The following is a 20,764-nucleotide window of genomic DNA, read 5'->3' as shown; positions in this document are numbered from 1 at the left end:
TGACTTCTATTTGTGAAATAGGTCAACTTGCCCAGGGTCAAAAAGATAGTATGTGGCAGTGCTAGGACTTAAAATCAGGCCTTTTGATGAAAAATCTGTTGCTCTTTCCACTGGAACCATGTAAGGTCGCTGCCTCAAAGTCACACACCTGCCTACTTAGTAGGGTCAAGATTTAAAGCTATTGTCCTCAGATTATAACTTTACATCTTCTCATTATAACCTAACATCCTTGATTATAGAGACAGCCTGAAAAGGGAGAATTTGGCTCTTCTTTACAGGGATGGCAACTAAAGGGACTTCTGTACCCATCTCCTTTCCAAATTCCCCTACCTATCTCTGAAGAGTATGAGGCAGGGTGAGAAAACCATTGATTACAATTAGCAGCTCATTAGTAACTACTGAGTAATTACTGGTTTGCATTCAGATATTGGCATATACCTGATAAGGTATTTAATGAATTTTCTATCAGTCTTCCTGGAAAAGACATATGTTTCTCTATGCCACAACTCTTTTCCCTGTCCCTTTTCTGGTTTTGATTGTTAAATTCCTTCCAAAAATTAAAAGTAAATTTTTGAAAGCCTTGAATGCACATTGTTCAGCCTATTTTATTTTTTTTTTCTTTTCTTTTCCTTTTTTTTTTAGGTCCAAGAAGACGTTGGCAACTTGTTCTTTTCTTTCTCCAGTCTATGGGACCACAATTCTGAAAAATAAGTGGTCTGCCACCTTTAACTATCTCACTATATAAAAATAAAAGTTATAGGAATGTTTAAATACACTTTTGGAACATTTTGGCAGCTGATAAAATCAGGTTTTTTAAGATAAATTAACTAATATTGTACTGAACTGACTAATTGCATTAACTCATTTCTTTCAAAATGTGTGTATGTATTTATATACCTATATGTATATATGATCCCAGCCTGAGTATGTCTAACTTCAGTTCCCTTCACTCATTGGAGAGATCAGAAAGATTAGAAAATGTTACCATTGAAAATCTATGAACAGATTCATTCTTAGTTTCATAAAATATGAAAACACTAGGTTGAGCTCCATTTGGGATTGGACATCTTGGAATACATGAGCCAAATGATGTCAAATAAACTCTCTTCCCCATACTGTTAATGTAGAAGTTAAGGTGTTGCCAACTTCTACCCAAAAACATACGGGGAGGCTAAAGAGGTAATTTCAAGGCATTGCCCTTAGAATCTGATGACTATATGCAGAGTTGCTTTGGTGCCATATATTGGCTTTATTAGTAGGGAGAATTATTGAGAGAAAAGAATGTAAATGATTGCAGTTTTCAAATATTTAAGGGCTGTCTCAGGGAAGAGGAATTAAACATTCTCTACTTGGAATTAGACTTAGTCTCAGAAGTCAGAACTAGTACTAACAGGTACACATTTCAGAGGCAGGTTCAACTCAATGTAAAGAACATCAGTAAAATACTCAGAGATGCCCAAAGGAGTAACAAATGGGCTTGCTTTGGGTGGTAATGGTTTTCTCTACTAGAAGAGTAGATGCATTCTGAGGTCCCTTACAAATACCAGTTCTATGATGCTATGAAATCACCACACAACTCCTTTGATCCTCAATTTGTACCTTTATAAATTGGAGATAATGATATTTTTACTACTTACCCTCATAATATTTCTAATGAGAAAGAACAACTATCACAAATGTGATGCTATACTGCTTACTATATGTTTTAGAGATTTTTGAAAAATCTAATGGGGAATATAGTTAGCCGGTTAATTAGCATTTATTAAGTCCCTTCTTTATGCCAAGCACTGAGCTAAGCGCTGAGAACACAAAGAAAGGCAAAAAACAAGCAATCAGTTCCTGCTCTCAAAGTGTTCACCTTCTCAGTAAAGAGGCTAGGTGGGGGTTGGGAAGAAAGTAAGGCTGAATCAACAACCTCAATACAACTGGGCCAGGAATGTATATCCATTATTTATTGCCCCTAAGGCATGTTTTGCTGTCTCAGCTTTTCCATGAAACAGATTTAGAAAGGCCTAGAAACAAGAAATTGGAGGGAACACCTACGGGTAGGTTTGTTCTGGAAAAGGACCCAATTGAGAGGAAGCATGGTATAACAGAATTCACTGAAGGCAGTATTTGTAGCCTAGACCATATCATCTTGGGATAATATAGGCATCAAAGTGAAGGAGCCCAGGAGGCAATTGCTAGAAATCAATAGAGAAATATTTGGAAGCCACAGAGGTAAGGGTCTCTTTTAAGGAGGAAGGCAAGAGGTATGACCAGAGATTCTTGATTAAGGGAAGAGAAAGTATGATAACTGGTCTTATGATTTCATTGATATAAGGAACTCTCAGTTGAGGAAACTCCCTCTAAGGATTAAAGTCAGAATTAGAAAGACCTGGGTTCAAGTTTGACACATATTAGCTGGATGTGAGGCACTTAATTTCAATGTGAGGAAATGTTCAAAGATTATGACTTTCAAGACATGATGATCTTTATTGCTGGTGTAAGTTTTCTCACTAGTTCACTACACTGATGAAATTTCAAATTTGGATCAATTGCTTCCTCCTCCCAAAAAACAAAAACAAAACACAGAAACAACAACAATTCCTGAGCTAAATAGTGATATGTGCTCAAAGCAATATGGTCACATCAGCAATGATCCAGTTGCAGTTTTAATTGAAAGAATGCAAAAGATCTGATTATTAATTAAGTAATAAAATATTGTCTTTCAAATATCTTTAAATATTCACCTATGGAAAAATCATCTGTAATATGGACCATACAAATTTAAAAGAACACATAATATTCCACCATTTTCAATTTTTATTATTTTGTTATTAACAACCTTTTCTTTTACTACAGATGGTGAATCAAGACAGGTTCATGAGAGGATGAGAAAAAGTACTGATGTAGGCAATGTAACTTTTAATTAAATCATATAAGAATATTGTAGGACATTCTGCTATTGATTTTTTAGAGATATAAGTACTGAATGCTAAGTACTACTTCAATTAGTCAACATTACTTTTAGTGTAATTAAAATCTTAATGTGATCTTTCAAAAATAATCCTAACTCTCAAATTGCATACTAATGAGTATATTTATCTCTGTAACTGGAAAGCTGTTGCTTGTATAACTATATTATATTACCATTCACATTGCCACAGTGCTTAGTACATTCAAAGGGTATTTTGTATCCTTCCGTAATGCATATGTGGTCAGAAAAGGAGAAATGTGTGTATGTGTACATGTGTGTATACACAAACATATATATGTAAAAGGCATGTATAAACGTATATAAGAAATGTGTACACACACACACACATATACATGTATACACATACACAGTGAAAGAGAGAGAGACAGAGACAGAGTCTTGCCTTGGGTAAAATTGGTCAAATGTCCCTAGCACTCCCCTGCCCAGGGACCCAATACCTTCTGTGCTGTTCCTGGGATACCCTAGGCTTGAATCTTCAACTTTCCATAAGGGTCAGTTCTCCCACAGGAATTGTTGACTATTTCAAAATGCATCTTCTCCTCTATCTAAACTCCTCTTCCCCCATAAACGTTCTTATGTATATTGCACTTTAAGGCTTACAAATATCTTTGTTTATAGTCATATCAAAACTTACAGCGCAATGCCCTCACACTGTAGAAATCTAATAACTAATTCCTCCTAAGTTGTTTTGAGATCAAAGGTGTCTTAATACATTACCCTTTCGTGATATAGCTGTATTCTAAGAGCAGATGCCTGGAAACAGCAACCTAAATAAGTACCTCTGCTTCAACATTTCCAGGTTCCTGTGATAGATGAGCAAAAGTGTTTTTAAATAGGAGCCTGTCCCTCCCTAAATTACACTGTATAGATTATCATATATTCTGCTTATTCATGATGCTATCCATGAATATGTATTTATACGTTCATGCACATATTTGTAAATATATTGAATGTATATAAGAATACTCATGTTCTTAACATAATATGTAAATACAGTGAGTTCCCTATAAGTGGACAGAGGATGTTATAATTAGATATAATTTTAGAAATCATCTCATCTAGACCTAGACTAGGACTAGAATTAAGTGCTTAGATTTAACACGGTTAGTTTATGAGAGAGATTGTAATTCTGTTCCAATGAACTGACATACTGAAGGGACTCTGCTGTGTGTAAACTATTTATAAGTTATCATTTGGTAATACACACACACATATATATACATATATTTATATATGTATATATATATACATATATATATATACACACAAATGACATAATCATTCATCTTAACATCGTCATCAACCCAATCCTTTTCTGTCATCTTTTCAAGACCATCATTAATCCCCTTCACACTATGTATGGATGTGACCTACATATCTAACTTGGGCCTTCTTTTTATTAAAGTTTCTCATCAGTTTCTTTGGGATCTACTGTCATCTCTTTGTTGCTGATTTCCAGATCTACTGTCTGACCATCATTTCTTCTCTGAGGTCTAGTCCTACATCAAATAAAAGTTTGATAGAAATCTCCACCAGGATCTTCCATAGGAATCTCAGACTCATACTGTCCAATACATAAGTTATCTTTGCTGAAAACCCACTAGACTTCCTAATTTCCCTTTTTCTGCCCTTCTAATCACCTAGATTTCTCACTCCAGAGTCATTAGCAACATTTCCTTCTTTGTTACTTCATGGCTGATCAGTTTCCAAGTCTTTTCAGTTCCAACTCCACAACATCTCTCAAATCCATCCCATTCTTTCTACTCATGACTACCACCATATTTCAGTCCCTCATTTTTACCTCTCAGTGGGACTACTACAATACCTTCCTAATCAAACTCCCTATCTCTGATATCTATCCTCTTCAACTCATTATCTACAGAGCTGCCAAAATGATAGTACTGAAGGATAGGTCTGATAATGTCACCACCTCCTTCAATGAGTTTTAATGACTCCTTATCACCTCTAGGAAAAAGTCAACTCTTCTGTTGGGACTTCAGTACATGACTCCAAACTATATATGGTGTCCCAATAGTCTCAGTGCAGTTTTTGGCTTACAATTGTACTAAAACTTTTGGGACACTTTGAATTTCAGATTAAGTTGTTATCCTTTCCCCCTCCCCATGCACAATACTCTCCAGAGAAACTAGCCTATTTTTGTTAGTTTTTATGTTGCATTTCATTTCTCTCCTCTATGATTTTGTACAGACTATCCCCAATGTGAGGAATGCTCTCCCTTTTCACTTCTAACTTTTAGAATCCTTAGATCCCTTTAAGCTCAGGTCAAGTACTACTTCCTATATTTTGCCTTTCTTGAGCCACCCTTCCCCTCTAATTATTAGCAGACTTTCCCTGGATTACCTAGTACTGACTTTGTGAATACTGTATATGTCTTTATCTGTGTACATGTTGCTTCCCTCAAAGGAAAGGAGAAAGGTAAAGCCCAGAGAGATGACTTGCTAAGCTCATATATCTGCTAATAAGTCAAAAATGGACATGAACCTTAATCTTCTCACTTAAAGTACAGAGGTCTCCAGACTGAATAACATCCTTCTCCTTTTCCTTTCAAGCAGCTTGAGGTTCCATTTGATTTTTTTTGTTTTTTAGGCAATTGGGGTTAAGTGACTTGCCCAGGGGCACACAGCTAGTAAACGTCAAGTGTTTGGTCTGAGGCCAGATTTGAACTCAGGTCCTCCTGACTCCAGGGCCAGGTCTATCCACTGTGCCACCTAGCTGCCCCTTCTCTTGTGGTTTGAGATGCTTACTATCTACTCACAATTATTAAGTAGAAGAATGTTGTGGGTACAATCAAATATGCAAACTTTAAAACTGGTTTCATAATTTTCTATTCTTTTATATTAAACATCTGTTCTTGTAGGTCACTACAATAGAAAAAATATTTTTCATTTATTGTAGGTTTATTATTATATCATTAGTAAGGAATTAGTTTTGTGGATCCTATTTGGATGATAGAAACTAATGTTACCAGTTTACAATAATGGCTGCTTCTTTAAAGCTACATTTTCTTCAGTCTCAATTCACTGATTGACTATGTAGATGTAAATTAGCAAGAAAAAAATCCAATGATTATAGAAGCAACAGATGAGCTTATGGTAAAGGAAAAAAATAATGAAATACAGTACAGCTATTTTATACTTATAAATTATCTCTTAGGTTGCCAGATTAATCCATGCTATACTAATTCTAATTTTATCAATATAACATTACAATAAAAGTGAATAATGCAACTTCAATTAAAACATATTTTGAAAAGAGGGCAATAATATTAAATAAAAATAGCATCTCTTTAAAATTAATCATGTACATCTTTGAGGTAAACACAAGGAGCACAGTAAATTCTCGGAGCGATTGGACCTACCTTTGTGTCTATGTGAGCCATCCATGTTGCTAAATTCGATGTGATTCTCATCAGCCCAATACAGCCTACTGTTGACATAATCTATTGTGAGTGCCATAGGTCTAGAAATCTTTGTTTCTATGACAACACTCTGATTGGTTCCATCCATCCCAACTCGGCCAATGTGAGGATATTCGCAGCAGTCAATCCAGTACAAATACCTAGGAAAGAAAATCAATGACTACTTTGTTTATAGAAGCTCAGGCATCAACACACAAGCAAATTTCACTTATTTACTTAGCAGTTTTCAAATTAATTTTCTGACATCTCAATCTGACAGCTCCTGAAAAACATTCTTTGATGGCACCTATATCAAATGAGATAATATTTATAAAAGTGCTTAGCCCAGTATCCTATACATAGTAGAGGCTCTCCCTCTTCTTTTCTATATCTTTGAATTTTTACTGTATTTTACTGTTGTACTGTTTATGTGCCACATTTATTCACCTCTTATTTTTCAACATTTAAAACTTGGATAAATATCTAAATGATTGTATAAAAATATTTTCTCAGTGTGCTGCCTTCTTAGAGGTTGCCAAATTGAAGAAGGTAAAAACTACAAAGAAATGAAATATAAACTGGCACACACATATCACACTTTGGATCAACTCAAACAACCAAAAGTGCTGTTTCCCTCTGCTTCTTCCACTCCTGTGTAGCTTGCAGCTATTCCTATTTAATTACATGGAAGTGAATTTCACTTTATTTCATAGAAGAGACTTAGTGATTGAGTTCAACTATTTCATTTTGGAGATGACTTCCTCAAGATTATAAAACTAGTAAGAACATTTGGGATTCATATCCAGGTATTCTAAGTCCAAATGCAATGTTTCTGTTACTCTTCTTAGACAGTAACACTTCGATTAGCCTTTTGCATGTCCAACCATTCTATTTTGTGGAATGTGACCTCCTTAAAGTCAAGGGCATTTTTTTCTTTTCTTTTCTCATCACTTACTATAATAAATTCCATAAATTAGACACTTAATAAATGTTCAAATTGAAATTATTTAATCCAACTGCAAAGTAAGTACCAAAATGAAGATGGTTACCTTGATCTGACATTAAAAAAAATGAATGGAAGACAAATATTTTCTCATAACTCCTACAGAATATGGGAGAAAAGACTTATGCTTTGGATTTCCCATAAATCTTTATTTTTTTCAGTCACGTAACTAAACAGTTTTTAAAAAATTCTCATTCTAACCAACTTTACTATGCAACTACAATCCGGCATTTCCTCTTCCTCAAAAAATAAGTACTTTAGCTTGTTCCATTTACAGTTACAAATTCAGAAGACTCCATCACCAGAAGTGTGGGGAAACCATTCTACATGGTTAAAATCCAAATATAACACCCTTAACATTCCATTTTAAAATATTCATAATAAAAGGAAAGAGATTTGTTTTTTAAAATTTCTGCTAAGAAAAAGGTTCAAATTGAAAATATTCTAAACTCAGGGGCTTAAAAAGTCTATTTGGTTCTAATTTAAGACTGATCTCGGGATAGTGAAGAGATATACACTGAGGCCACAAGGAATATTTCCTGAATGAGGAAGGATTGAACATGGAATCACCTTATGTTGCAAGCATCCTTTTTATTTCTGCCTGGGGAGTGGAGTGGGAAAAGATAGAGAGGAGAGGAGTTGAGTCAGGCTAGTTTGAGACTGCTCCAAGAAAAAGCTACATCAGAGGTTAGCAGTTGGAAGCACTCAAAGTAATCTTGCCAGGACTACTGTCCCAAATAAGATCATTACACAAAAGTATAGTTAAGTACATAAAGAGATATGACCAATGATAGGAGATGGAGTAGGCTGAAGTACTTTACTGTCTAATGAAGAAGAGAAAAAAAGGTAGATGCTTTGCACTGATGTAGACATGTCAGAATCCCTCCTTTTTAAGACCTCTAACACCAGTTACTAGAAGCTTGATCAGCAGAGTTTCCCTGTCTGATCTTACCTATCCTTGAGTACAGGGGGACTCTGATCCCTATTTTTCAGACAGGACTCTGTGATCCAAACCAGCACTACCACAGACTTTCAGGGATGTCAATAATTTCCTTCAATTCTTCCCCAAGGGCCTATGATTTCACTGGGGTTGGGGTACATATTACAATCACTTTATGACTTCATATCTTACTATTGATGGTTTTGAATTATTATCCTGTCATCAATTGGTGATGAGTTCTTTACATTTTACCTAGTTTAATATTCAGACAGTAAATATAATCTACCACTCATTCTATACTCAAAACCCTGAGCCTCCTTTACCTCAACTGTAAAAAACAAACAAACAAATGAATAGTTGGCCTCATAGGTCTTTTCCTAAAGCACTAAATCTGTGTTTCTACAATCCTTTTAAAGTTAGTAGGAGCTGACAGAGCGTACATACCACTGGCATACTGTTAAGGTAGCAAATAGCAGGGCTGAGATTTGAATCCAGGTTTTTTAATCCAAATTAAGTACTCTATTCACTATATCATACTGCCTGCTCTAAGCATATCACTTCCTTAATCAAAATTTCTAAATGGATCCCCATGCCTCCAGGAAAAAAACAATATTTTAAGCTGACATTTCCGGTTACCTATAATCTGATTCCACATTACCTTTCTAGCTTCAGGCCACCCTCCTCCCCTTCAAACACTCTACATTCTAATTAAATTGGACCTTAATTATTCTCTATTATCATCTTCCCTCCCTTCCCTTCATGTATTTGAACAGGCCATCCTCCCATGCCTAAAATACACCCCCTCTACGTATCTTTTTTTTTGAAATACTCTTTGTTCAAATCCAGATGCTACTTCCTCCATGAAGCTTTCACTAATGCAATAGTGTTTCTCCCTCTTCAAATATTTTCAATCAGTCAACAAGCATTTGTTAAATACTATATGCCAGACGCTGTACTAGGTACTGAAGATAGGAAGAAAGAATAAAAAATGTCCCTGCTCTCAAGAAACTCCTGACAGTGTGTCCAAATCTTGCTTTTCCCCTTATCACATATTACCAGCAATTATTCTTGTATCACAATTAACCTTGTATATGTTGGTCTCCTTATGAAATTATAAGTTCTTTGAGAGCAGAAGTGCTTGCTCTACTAGCAGTAAGTGATCTAGTTCGGATAGAAAAGAACAGTCATTCCAGCCTTGAAATGCACTGAATCTTCAATTATTATGAATTACAAGAGTATAGATGACATCAACATGTCATTGGTATATCTCAGAAGCTTTCTAGCTGTGTGACCCTGGGTAAGTCACTTAACTTTTTTCCCTTAGTTTCTTCATCTGTAAAATGGTAATAATAATAGCACCTACCTCCCAGGGTTGTTGTGAGGATCAAATGAGATAATTGTAAAGCATTTAGCATAGTGCCTGGCACATAGTAGCCACTATAAAAAGCTATTACTATTATTATTGTTGTCATTAATATATATATGCTATATAAATCTAGTAGCATTTATATATTATGTTGACATATAATATAATATATACATGTATTATATCAACTTTTCTTTCACAGATTATGTTATGGAAAAATTTCTCGTGCTTCCATATGATAACATAAGATCTCTTTTAAAAATGTATTAAGCCAATAAAAAATTTAAAAGCAATTAAAATAACATTTTATTAGTCATCAGGGATGTTTTTGGAAACTATTCCAATATGTTGCATTAGAAGCTTTAAAAGAAAAATGTTCCATATAGACACATGTTCTGTCTAAGCAGGCACATTCTATTTTTAAAATTGCTAACTATGCCAAAAATATTTATGAAGTCATTAAGTAATAGTATTTGAATTTCAAATAGTTTTACTATGTCATACTATTATACCATATCAATAAATATACTAAAAAAAAAAGTAAAGTGAGAATTAGTCTTCCCCATTATTCTTTCTTTTATAAAAGTTATTTTCTTAAAAGTAAACCACAAAAACTAACTTAAAATTTGAAAAGATTAAAAATCTGGTTTCATTAATAAAATTGGGTGGGATATATTCAAGATAAAATGGATGATTTTGTGATATATTTTTAAAAGTTGGAGTAGACATGTAAATGATTCTTGACAGACTCAAGGAGAACACAGAGTAAATATCAGAATTGGGACAGGAACTCAAGCTTTCTTCCTTCAAGGTCAATGTTCTTATTATATTTGATAGAAACAGCATTAATCTTTTCAGTCTGTGTCTACTTGACACCAAAATAACTAGCTGAAAGCAGAAATATTTGGTCAGTCAACCCCCTGATTATATAGTTTTAAACTTAAAGGATATGCTCCTTTCCTTAGACATTCTGGAAAAGGGTCGTGGGTTGTGTTTGTGTATGACCTGCTATGTTAAATGTAAAATAGCAGAAATTATTTCATCATTGTCAATTCAACAATAATTACAGTTTTTTTTTGTCTCTACAATTGCAAAGTAGTGTAATTTCATTGTTGTGCTGGGGTTCAGCATGGTACAATGTTAGGTTCAGACTCTTGGGTTCAATCCCAGCTCTGCCAATTTATACTTGTGTAATGTTGGGCAAGCTGCTTAAATACTCTGGGCCTCAGTATCCTGATTTGTGAAATGAGAGGAAGAGGATTCTATTAGATGGCCTCCAAGATCCCTTATAGTTCTAAATCTATGATCCTACAACTCCTCCCTCAACACAGATGGCAACCTGATTATAAAAATACATCTTAAAGCATTGTTGAGACTCAGAAAGATTAGGTCCCTTGCCTCTGGTTATACAAAAGGGCATCTTTAACTTTATAAGTGTGTGTGTGTGTGTGTGTGTGTGTGTGTGTGTGTGTGTGTTGTGGACCTCTTAGCAAAGCCAATGATAAAGCCTAAGAACCCCTTCTCAGGATAATGTTTCAAAATGTATAAAATACAATAGAAAGGAATTTTAAAGCATTACAAAGGAAACAAAGTATATTGATTACACTTCTTAAAATGTATGTATGTATTTGTTTGTTGATAAATAGATAGATAGCTAGATAGATAGTTAACGGACCCTAAGTTAAGATCCCCAGAATAAAGTCTATGATTCATTGTAGTATATTAATGGGGTTAAGGATAAAGTGTGGCTCATTATGATTTAATATTTGACAATGAATTATATTTCTAAAACATAATGAAGTATTTAGAATTAGCTGATGACTAACAATAAATAAACATGGAAGGTAGCTATGACAGCATGATGCAATAGAACTCTTTAACAATTGTCATTGCCATTTCAGGTTCCTTTCATTTGCTTCTACATACATACTTCCCTTTTTTGTTTTTAAAGAAAAATCCCATAATCCTTTTACTACAAAATGTATCTATGTATGTGCATATATACATATATGTGTGTGTGTGTATATAAAGAGAATGTCTCTTATTTTTGTTTGTTTCCTTTCCTAGAGGCTGTACGGAAAAGTACAGCCTTTTACCTTTCTCTGTTATTGTTGTTGTTGTTCAGTCATGTCTGACTTTTCTTGAACCCATTTTGGGTTTTCTTGGCAAAGATATTGGAGTACTTTGCCCTTTCCTTCTCCTGCTCATTTTATAGGTGAGGAAACTCATCTATAAGTTAATAGGCAAATAGGGTTAAGAGACTTGCCTAGGGTCACAGAACTAGTAAGTGTCTGAGGCCAGATGTGAATTCATGAAGGTGAATCTTCCTGAGTCCAGGCCTAACACTCTATCCACTGGACCACCTAGCTGCCTGTTACCTTTCCTTACTCTTCTTTAATTCTTTCCTTAGTCCCCTGAAATCTCTTTTCTCCCACTATCATTCTTAAAGATCACCTGTGACTTCTTTGCTATATGTAAGAAGTTTTTTTCTTGTGACTTACAGAATTTTTTTTTATTTGACTCAGTTGACTATCCCCTCCTATTTAAAACTCTTTCCACCATGGAACTTCCATGTTGCTAGACTACCCTGATGCCCCTCTTATTTCTTTAACCAATTCTTTTTTTTTCTTTCTTGGGCTCTTATTTTTGTTCCTACTGACCAAACTGGCTGTCAGCCAACACTTTTATCCTTGGCATTCTACTTTTCTTTGTCTGGTGTCACATCCTTACAAAGGTCATCTATTCTACTAACAAACTATTTTTAATGTTAATCTTTAATTACTAACTATGCTAAAAAATATTGCTACTTCCTTTGAGTATTCTTGCAAATCAACATCTCTGGGCCTTACCTCTCACTAGTAGTGTTTCCATTTTTTTCCTCCTCCCATCCCTTTAAAAGGCATATCTAAAATATCACTCATTTTAGCTCAATAAAGTGATTTCCATTTGCAACATCATTTCTATCACTAGTATTTGTCTAGTAACTCAGGCTAGAAGTCTTGGGTTCATTTTTAATTCATCTCTCTCATTGCCTAAAACATGACAGACCACATGTATATAGAACTTACACTTAAAGGTTTGCAAAGTAATTTCCTTTTATTTTCTTTGTCAAAAAGGCAGGACAAGTATTATTTTTCCTATTATACATATAAAAATAAAGAAGCTAAGTGGTTTAGAGACCCAGGGTCACATAGCTAAGGTGTGGCCAGGTCTTGTTACTCAAAGGTCAGTGCTTCTTTTGCAACTCTCAATCATGCATTATGTTATCAAGTCCCATCAGTCTTTCCTTTGAAAATCCATACTTCTTTATCTCCAACAGCCTACAAATCTCCCCTTCTCCTATCCCACTAAATGAATCTTCCCCAAAGCACCTTGCATCAAGTTATTCTCTGTTTCGAGTACCTAGAATATTTCCCAATTATCCCAATTCCCAATTCCCAATCATATGAATCAGCATGGTAGCCAGGCATAAGAATTATAGAACTGGCCTAGGAGCCAGAAAGATTTCAATTTAAGCCTTGCCTCTGAATGCTTTTGCCAAATCTCTAAGACTATAAATTACAGAGGAGTTTCTAATTTCCTTGGCAGAGGAAGTTTCCTGATTCAGGTGTACACTATACTAATGAAATCATAGGTACAATCCTGGCCCTTATGAATCAGTCAATCAGCAAATATTTATTATTTTTTTTATCTACTGTCTTGTGCATTTTAGGATACATATGTATATATATATATGTGTGTATATATGTATACATATGTATATACATGTAAACATGATCTCTACTTCAGCAATCTTTACAATTTAGATTTGTGCATATTTAAAAGAATAAAGGAAAATGTAAGACATGTAAATGCTAAGACATTAAGTGCTATAGGCATTCAGATAAGAGAGAGTTTGATTTTTAAGTACATTACTCAGGAAAGACTACACAGGGCCTAGGGCTGAGGAGTGGGGAACCTGGGGCTTCGAGGCCACATGTGGCCCTCTAAATCCTCAAGTGTGGCCCTTTGACAGAAACCAAACTTCACAGAACAAATCCCTTTAATAAAAAGATTTGTTCTGTAAAACTTGGACTCAGTCAAAAGGCTGCACCCAAGAATGGGTAGAAATTGCATAGACAGAATGGAGAGGGAATGTAACAACTTAAACAGGTGTTAGAGTCCAACTTGGTTGAGCCCTCTTAAGGTCCAGAAAGTAATAAGTTCTCATTTTTCTTAGCAGGAACATGACACACATCTTATACCAAAGAATTGTAGAGGTAGTCTAATCCTTTAAAATAGATGAGGAAACAGACCTAGAAGGATGAAAGGAGTTGCCTGATATCATGCAGTTGTTGGCAGAGCACAGAACACAACCTATAATCCGGGGCCATTCCTACAAAATCATCAGGATTCTTCTTATTTATTTATTTCTTAGTTTGTTTAAGCAAAATTGATCTAGTAGTATTATGTAGGACAAGGTAGCTAGGTGGCATAGTGGATAGAGCACTAGGCCTGAGTCAGGAAGAAATGAGCTAAAATCAGGCCTCAGACACTCACTAGCTGTGTGACCCTGGGCAAGTCACTTAACTCTATTTGCCTCAGAGTTTCCTCATGTATAAAATAATCTGGAGAAGGAAATGGCAACCCTCTCCAATATCTTTGGCAAGAAAACACCAAATGGGGTCACAAAGAGCTCAACATGATTGAAACAACTGAACAACAACAAAATTATTTAGGACAGGCTAGAAAAGAGAGAATAGAACATGAGTTCTTAATCTGGGGTCAGTGAACTTAAATTGATATACAGTTTGTTTTATTTTTAATTCTATGTGTTTTCCTTTATTCATTTAAAAACATTATTCTGAAAAGGAATTCATAGGCTTTTCACAGACTGCCAAAGACATCTATAACATCCACACAAAAAGTTAAGCCCCCTGGACTACACACAGGGAGACCAGTACTAAGTTTAAGCTTGTTTAGCATTCACAAACTCTAAAATCTGGCCGATTTTCATCTTTGATATATTTTCCACTGTTCAAAGAATCATCAAGATGAAAGTAACATCAGCAATCATCAAGCCATCTTTTCATTTTATGAATGATAAAACCAGAGAATTTTAGTCATGTGAATAATCATTCATTATCACATAGAAAGCTCATTTCTCTACTTAAGTCTGCCCTTAAGTCAGGACAGTCTACTAATGTTTCTGAAACATATGCTTATTACTGGTTCCCACTTTTACAAACCTGCTCATACTGTTCAATCTGTCTGAAATGCTCTGTCATGGGCTCTCTTCTCCATCTATACTACTTCACTTGGTGACTTCCTCAGCTCCCATAGTTTCGATAATTATCTCTATGCAGATGACTCTCAGATCTGTTTGTCCAGCTCTAACCTCTCTAGATGCCTCCAGTCTCAAATCTCACCACCTAATAGGCATCATAAACTTGGATGTCCTGTAGACATCTTAAACCCAACCTTTTCAAAACTGAACTGATGATATTCCCCAACCCCCTCAGAAAAACAAAACAAAACCAAAAAACCTTCCCATCTTCCTAACTGCCCTATTACTATCTGGGGTATCCCCACCCTTTCAGTCACTCAGGTTCACAACCAAGTTATTATTATTGATTTCTCACTCTCTCTCACCCTCATCATATCCAATCAGTTGCCCAGTTTCTAGCTTTATAACATCTCTAATACATGTTTCCTCTGACACTGCCACTTCCTTGCTGTAGTACCTCATCAACTCACACCTGGACCATTGCAACAGCCTGACTGGTTGCTCTCCTAACTTTATCTTCTCTTATCCATTCCATCCTCCACTCAGCTGTCAAACTGATCCTCCTAAAGTGCAAGACTGACCCCTGCCTCATCCCCTATGCCATCAACTCCAATGGGTCTCTATTATCTCAAATTCAAATGTAAAATTTCAGTTTGGTTTCTAAGGCCCTTCATAACCTGGCTCCTCCTACCTCTCTGGTCTCTTTATACCTGACTCCCTTCCACACTGCAAACCTTTGTCACTGGCCTCCTTGCTGCTTCTTGCATGGTATACTCTATCTGTTGCCTCTGAGCATTTTCACCTGTTGGGTTCATGCTTAGAATTCTTTTTCTTTTCATTTACATCTATTAGCTTCCCTTTCTTCCTTCAAGACTCAGAGAAAGTCCCACCTTTTAAAAATATCTTTTCTGGCCCTTGCTAATCATGCCTTGCCTCCCCCATTAGATCCTGAACTCCCTGAGAACAAGGATTATTATTATTATTTTTGCATTTTTTTGTATTCGCAGTGCTTAGCACCATGCCTGCCAAATAGTAGGTGCTTGATAAATTTTAGCTGACAGACAGGTGTCTCATCTACATATTAAAATCTTTCACTGCTATCAAGGCACAATTCAAATCTAATCTCCCTGTTCCAAGAAACCTCCCATAACTATATTTAGCCATATTGCTCTCTACTTTTATTAGAACTCTTTAACACTTACAGTCAGTATACACATACTTAAGCAAATCTATATCATCTCCTGAATTCTCTAATTAAGAGATGTAGATTGGGCGAAAGTACCTTGAGGTGAATTTCAAAAGGACTGAATGATGAAGTTCAAAGAGTTCCTATTAAAAGATAAATATCAACTTCGATGGAGATTTTTATTTGTGGACAGGATTGAGTCTGTGCAGGATTCCTTCCTTGACCATGTTCTGGTATATCTATATCTATATTCATATCTATCTATCAATTATCAATTATTTGTGTGAAGGCAAAATAGCATACTCATCTATTTTTTTTTGGATGGCTTAGATGATAGAACCAGTAGCTAAAAGAACCTGAAAAATCTAGAACACCACGCTGAAGCTAATAAGTTGAAACTAGTAGGACACTTGAGTTCAAAAGATCAGTTAGATAACTTTAGGACCATTGTTAAAGGACCATTTTTGTGAATAAAAGAGATAGGTTTTTGTTGGGTTTCAAACTTAATGCAATTTAGTAGTATGATATAGCAATCAGATAAGCTAAATAACAGACTGAACTAATAGAAGTATAGTTTTGATTTAGAACAAGGGAGATTTTGGTGCCAGTACATTCTTTGTGGAGAGCTTTGTATAGTTTGGTAGTATAACAAAGGATATTAACCAGATGAATAAAGCCATGTGTGGATGATCAAAAGAGTGAGGGAATTTGAAATCATTCCATGAGAAGAAAGGTTAAAGGATCTGGACATGCTTAGTCTAGAGAGGATGAAACTTAGGGGAGACTGAGATCTCTGTCTTCAAATATTTCAAATATGTCATATAGAAGAGAGAATCAGATTTAGTCTGCTTGGCCTCAAAGGACAGAACTAAGATCAATAATGGAATTCATAGTGAAATAAGATTTTTATTAATATGAAACACATCCTAAAATTATGCCTTTCCAAAAATGGAATGGATTGTCTGGAGAGAAAGTGAGCTCCCTGACCCTGGAAGTGTTTCAGTAAAAGCTAGAAGAAGGCCAACTGTCAGAGAGACTGTAGAGGAGATTAATGCTTCAGGTAAGATATTAGACTAGGTGACCTCTGAAGCTATTTAGAATTCTTGGATTCTGTTAGTCTAAGATTTTCTTCTTCAAATAATTTTTATGCTTATTCATTTTATTTTTCTTAAATCTGCATTTGTTTTTAAAAATTTATTATATATATGTGTGTATATCTATACATATATGTACAGATATACACTTATATTATGTATATGTATGTGTGCATATGTATACACACACATATTGTCAGTGTTCAACAGTAACTTCTAAATTGTAGCCCAGTTCTTTTTGAATTATCTTTTTATATAATACTTAGATTACCTGGTTAAAAACAAAGATGATTATTTTGTACAAGATCTAAATCAAAACTCTAATTGAATGATCTAAAATTCTTTGCTCATATGTAAAGTTCATCTAAGACAATGTATAAAGAAGCTCAGTCACAATACATTCTTTGTAAGTTATGAATAAGTGTAAACAAGATATGTAAAAGAATCTCAGTTTGTAACCATAACAACAGGCTGTTCAGTTCTGTGAAAGCTAAAATGCCTTTTATAGTTCAATAGAGTGTATTTCACCAGAATGAATGAAAATAGATGAAGAAAGGGTTTTTTTGCATTTTAATTTTTCTCTTTATTGGGAAAAATAAATTTAGACATATATTATCCATATATAATTATTTGTTTCTCAATTTGCAATTAATCTCTTCTTGCTCCCTTATGTGATTTTCTTTTGCTAAAAATGGGAATAGAAAAGATAACTAGTTGGACAGGTCTAGAAGACGCCAAAAAAAAAGAAGGTTTTTGTGTGTGGTTATCATTTGTTGTTATTAGCCTTACACATTAACATATTAGAGCTTGAGATCCATGGTTTTCCCACAAAGGGAGAGAATATGTTCATGAATGGATGACCTTCTTATCTGCTTACAGAATAGGTAGTTGTATTCATTGATCAAGGAAGCATATATATGAAAAATAGGTCACTGCCAAAGAAGAAGAATGTTGGGTATTATTTAAAGGTAATAAAAGTCGTGTTGGTATTTGAGAAAAAAAAATTTTTGATTGCTAGAGAAATGTGATATCTATATGTGTTACCTATAAATAGCACTTATAATCTATACAAATTCAGCAGGGCCAGTGGTAGGGAGATTTGTTTTCTGATCCTGGTTCTGCCACCAATTAGCTATATGACCTTGGTAGGAGCATTCAATCTCTGTGAGCTTCAGATTTCTCTTAGATAAAATTGAGGGAGAGGACAGGAATTGAGTCCTCCAAGATCTCATTTAGTTCTAATTTATTATAATTTTATTTATTTGGTTAGTTCAGTGGAGGGAAAAAGAATCATGCAAACCAGGTGTTTGACTAAATTTATGGGTAGAGTAATAATGATATGTAGACATAGCCAAAACTGCTTCATAACATTTGCCAAATGGCTCCCCTCTCAATAACAGCAACATTGTAGTAGTAGTTATAAAACCAATAGGCAACAATAACAAAAAATAATTCACTAGATTATTTTTCAACTCCTGCCAGTGCAGGTGTTCTTGCTATAAATAAGAAATGTGTTACTTAAAACCTACATGTAAGTCAACTTTCTGGTCAATTGAATAGTATTTTAACATACTGAAAATTCTACAATTTAACATAATTACATGGAGAATCATTTATAATGTGAGTAAAGGACTCTATCTTTCATTAATGTGTCAGTTCAGATTTTTGTATTTCGAATACTCTTAAAGTTATGTATAACTGACTTAGGGGTTAGACATAGGATATACTTTGCAAGTTAGCGTATCAGAGTTTGACACCAATGGTTTTCCAAAATCATCATCTTCTTCTACTATTGATTATTTTTCCATGACAATAATAAATAAAGACATCATGGATTTACGTGTCCTTTCTTTGGATGTCCAAAGTGTGTTTATATATATTTTAATTCATATTCAGAATAGTAAAGAGTGCTATATTTTAAATTCAAAGTAATATTTGTATTTAAATTTTTCTTTGTACGTTTGCTTATATATTCATAAGCACAGCACAAATGTAAACATTTATTAAATGAGTACATCATATAAGGAATACTTTAAAAAGTTTGCTGTTAAAAATTCCTAAAAAACTCTTTTAAGCTAGTTTGTAGCTTCAATAAAAGTTTGTTTTTGTTTTTAAATTCAGAGGGAAAAAGATAGAGTTTCTTATATTGTGTAGTCTTTCTTGTCTAAATGACTCATAGAACCTAAGCTCTATCATTAAAGTCATTTTTATAAATCTTTAAATGGCATATTGTCATAGCTTGAATAGATCTATAATCTCACTAATTTTTCAATGATATACAAACAACCAGTACAAGTAGCAATGCATTCATATTTTCTCATTCTCTGGGTAATTCCTAACCATGGGACAAGATTTGTGTTGACCATATGGCAACTTGCTTTTAATTGGTATCTTTGTTTTCATTTTTACTCGATTTCTATAATTATGATAATAAGGCCCTGAGAGATGCTAAAACTGAACCATCAAAGCAAAGCATCAATGAGTCATCCAAGTCATATCATTTTACTATTAAATATATTGTACTCTGTCGTAATTATTTTAAAAATCCAGGTCAGACACAAATAACATTTTTTTTTATTAAATAAAATACTGAAGTCAGCAGAACTCCCTAAATTCGAAATAATTGGAATTTTACTGTAGTAGATGATCTGTGGAGATTATCTTGGGTGACCCTTAAGGAAATATACACTAAAATTGAATATAGATGGTCAAGATACAGATGGTCCATAGTAAAAACATGCCGTATAATTTAATTTTTCAAATTTAAAGGTATATTTATTGAGCAAGTATCATATGTGGAACATTATATGAGGTGCTAGATGAAATTCAAAATTTAAATACAACATAATTCTAGTATTCTAGTTGAGCTTTAAAGAATGGTTGTGAATTCAGCAGGTGAAGAAGAGGGAGAGTACTCCATCTATATGGCATACCATGGGCAAAGGAAAGAAAAGAGTGGTAGTATTTTGAGGGGTGGATAATATTCCAATTTTGCTAAAACATAGAATATATGTAGTAGAGCAAGATGAAAGAAAAGATAAGCCCAGAAAGGCAGTTTCCACCTTACTCTGGAGAATATTGAACACCAGGCACAAGACTTTGAACTCTACTTGGTGGGCAATGTAGTAGAGTGACACAACTATATCTGAGAATAAGAAAGATTATTCTGACAGAATATATAGAATGGATTGGAGGTATGTGAGTGACCTTTGGCAAGTGGTTCAGTGAATACAAAGCTAGACCTAGATAAGGAAAACCTGAGTTCAAATCCAGCCTCACATACTTACTAGCTATTTGACTCTGGGCAAGTCACTTAACCTCTGTATGTCTATTTCTTCTTCTGTAAAATGGGGATGATAATAGCACCTATCTTCTAGTGTTGTTTTGAGGATCAAATGAAATAGTATTTGTAAAGCACTTTGTAAACCTTAAATCACTTTATAAATGCTAGTTGTTTATTATTATTATTATTATTATTATTATTATTATTATTATTATTATTATTATTATT

The 20,764-nt window shown here is 34.4% G+C and overlaps 1 protein-coding gene across 1 annotated transcript in view; it reads right to left on the bottom strand.

Annotated features, from left to right (window-relative positions):
• The window catches only part of LRP1B (LDL receptor related protein 1B), a 2,189,733-nt gene that overhangs the window by 316,513 nt on the left and 1,852,456 nt on the right, over nucleotides 1-20,764 (bottom strand). Inside the window, exon 60 of the mRNA XM_027835590.1 lies at nucleotides 6,360-6,559. Coding sequence (XP_027691391.1) covers nucleotides 6,360-6,559 — 200 coding nt within the window. The remainder of the gene's footprint in view (nucleotides 1-6,359; nucleotides 6,560-20,764) is intronic.

The sequence above is a fragment of the Vombatus ursinus genome, unplaced genomic scaffold (assembly GCF_900497805.2).
Source record: "Vombatus ursinus unplaced genomic scaffold, bare-nosed wombat genome assembly UNPS02014816.1, whole genome shotgun sequence".
Taxonomy (NCBI): Eukaryota; Metazoa; Chordata; class Mammalia; order Diprotodontia; family Vombatidae; genus Vombatus; species Vombatus ursinus.
Note: the sequence above shows the minus strand (reverse complement) of the source record. Positions and strands in the feature narration are given on the sequence as shown.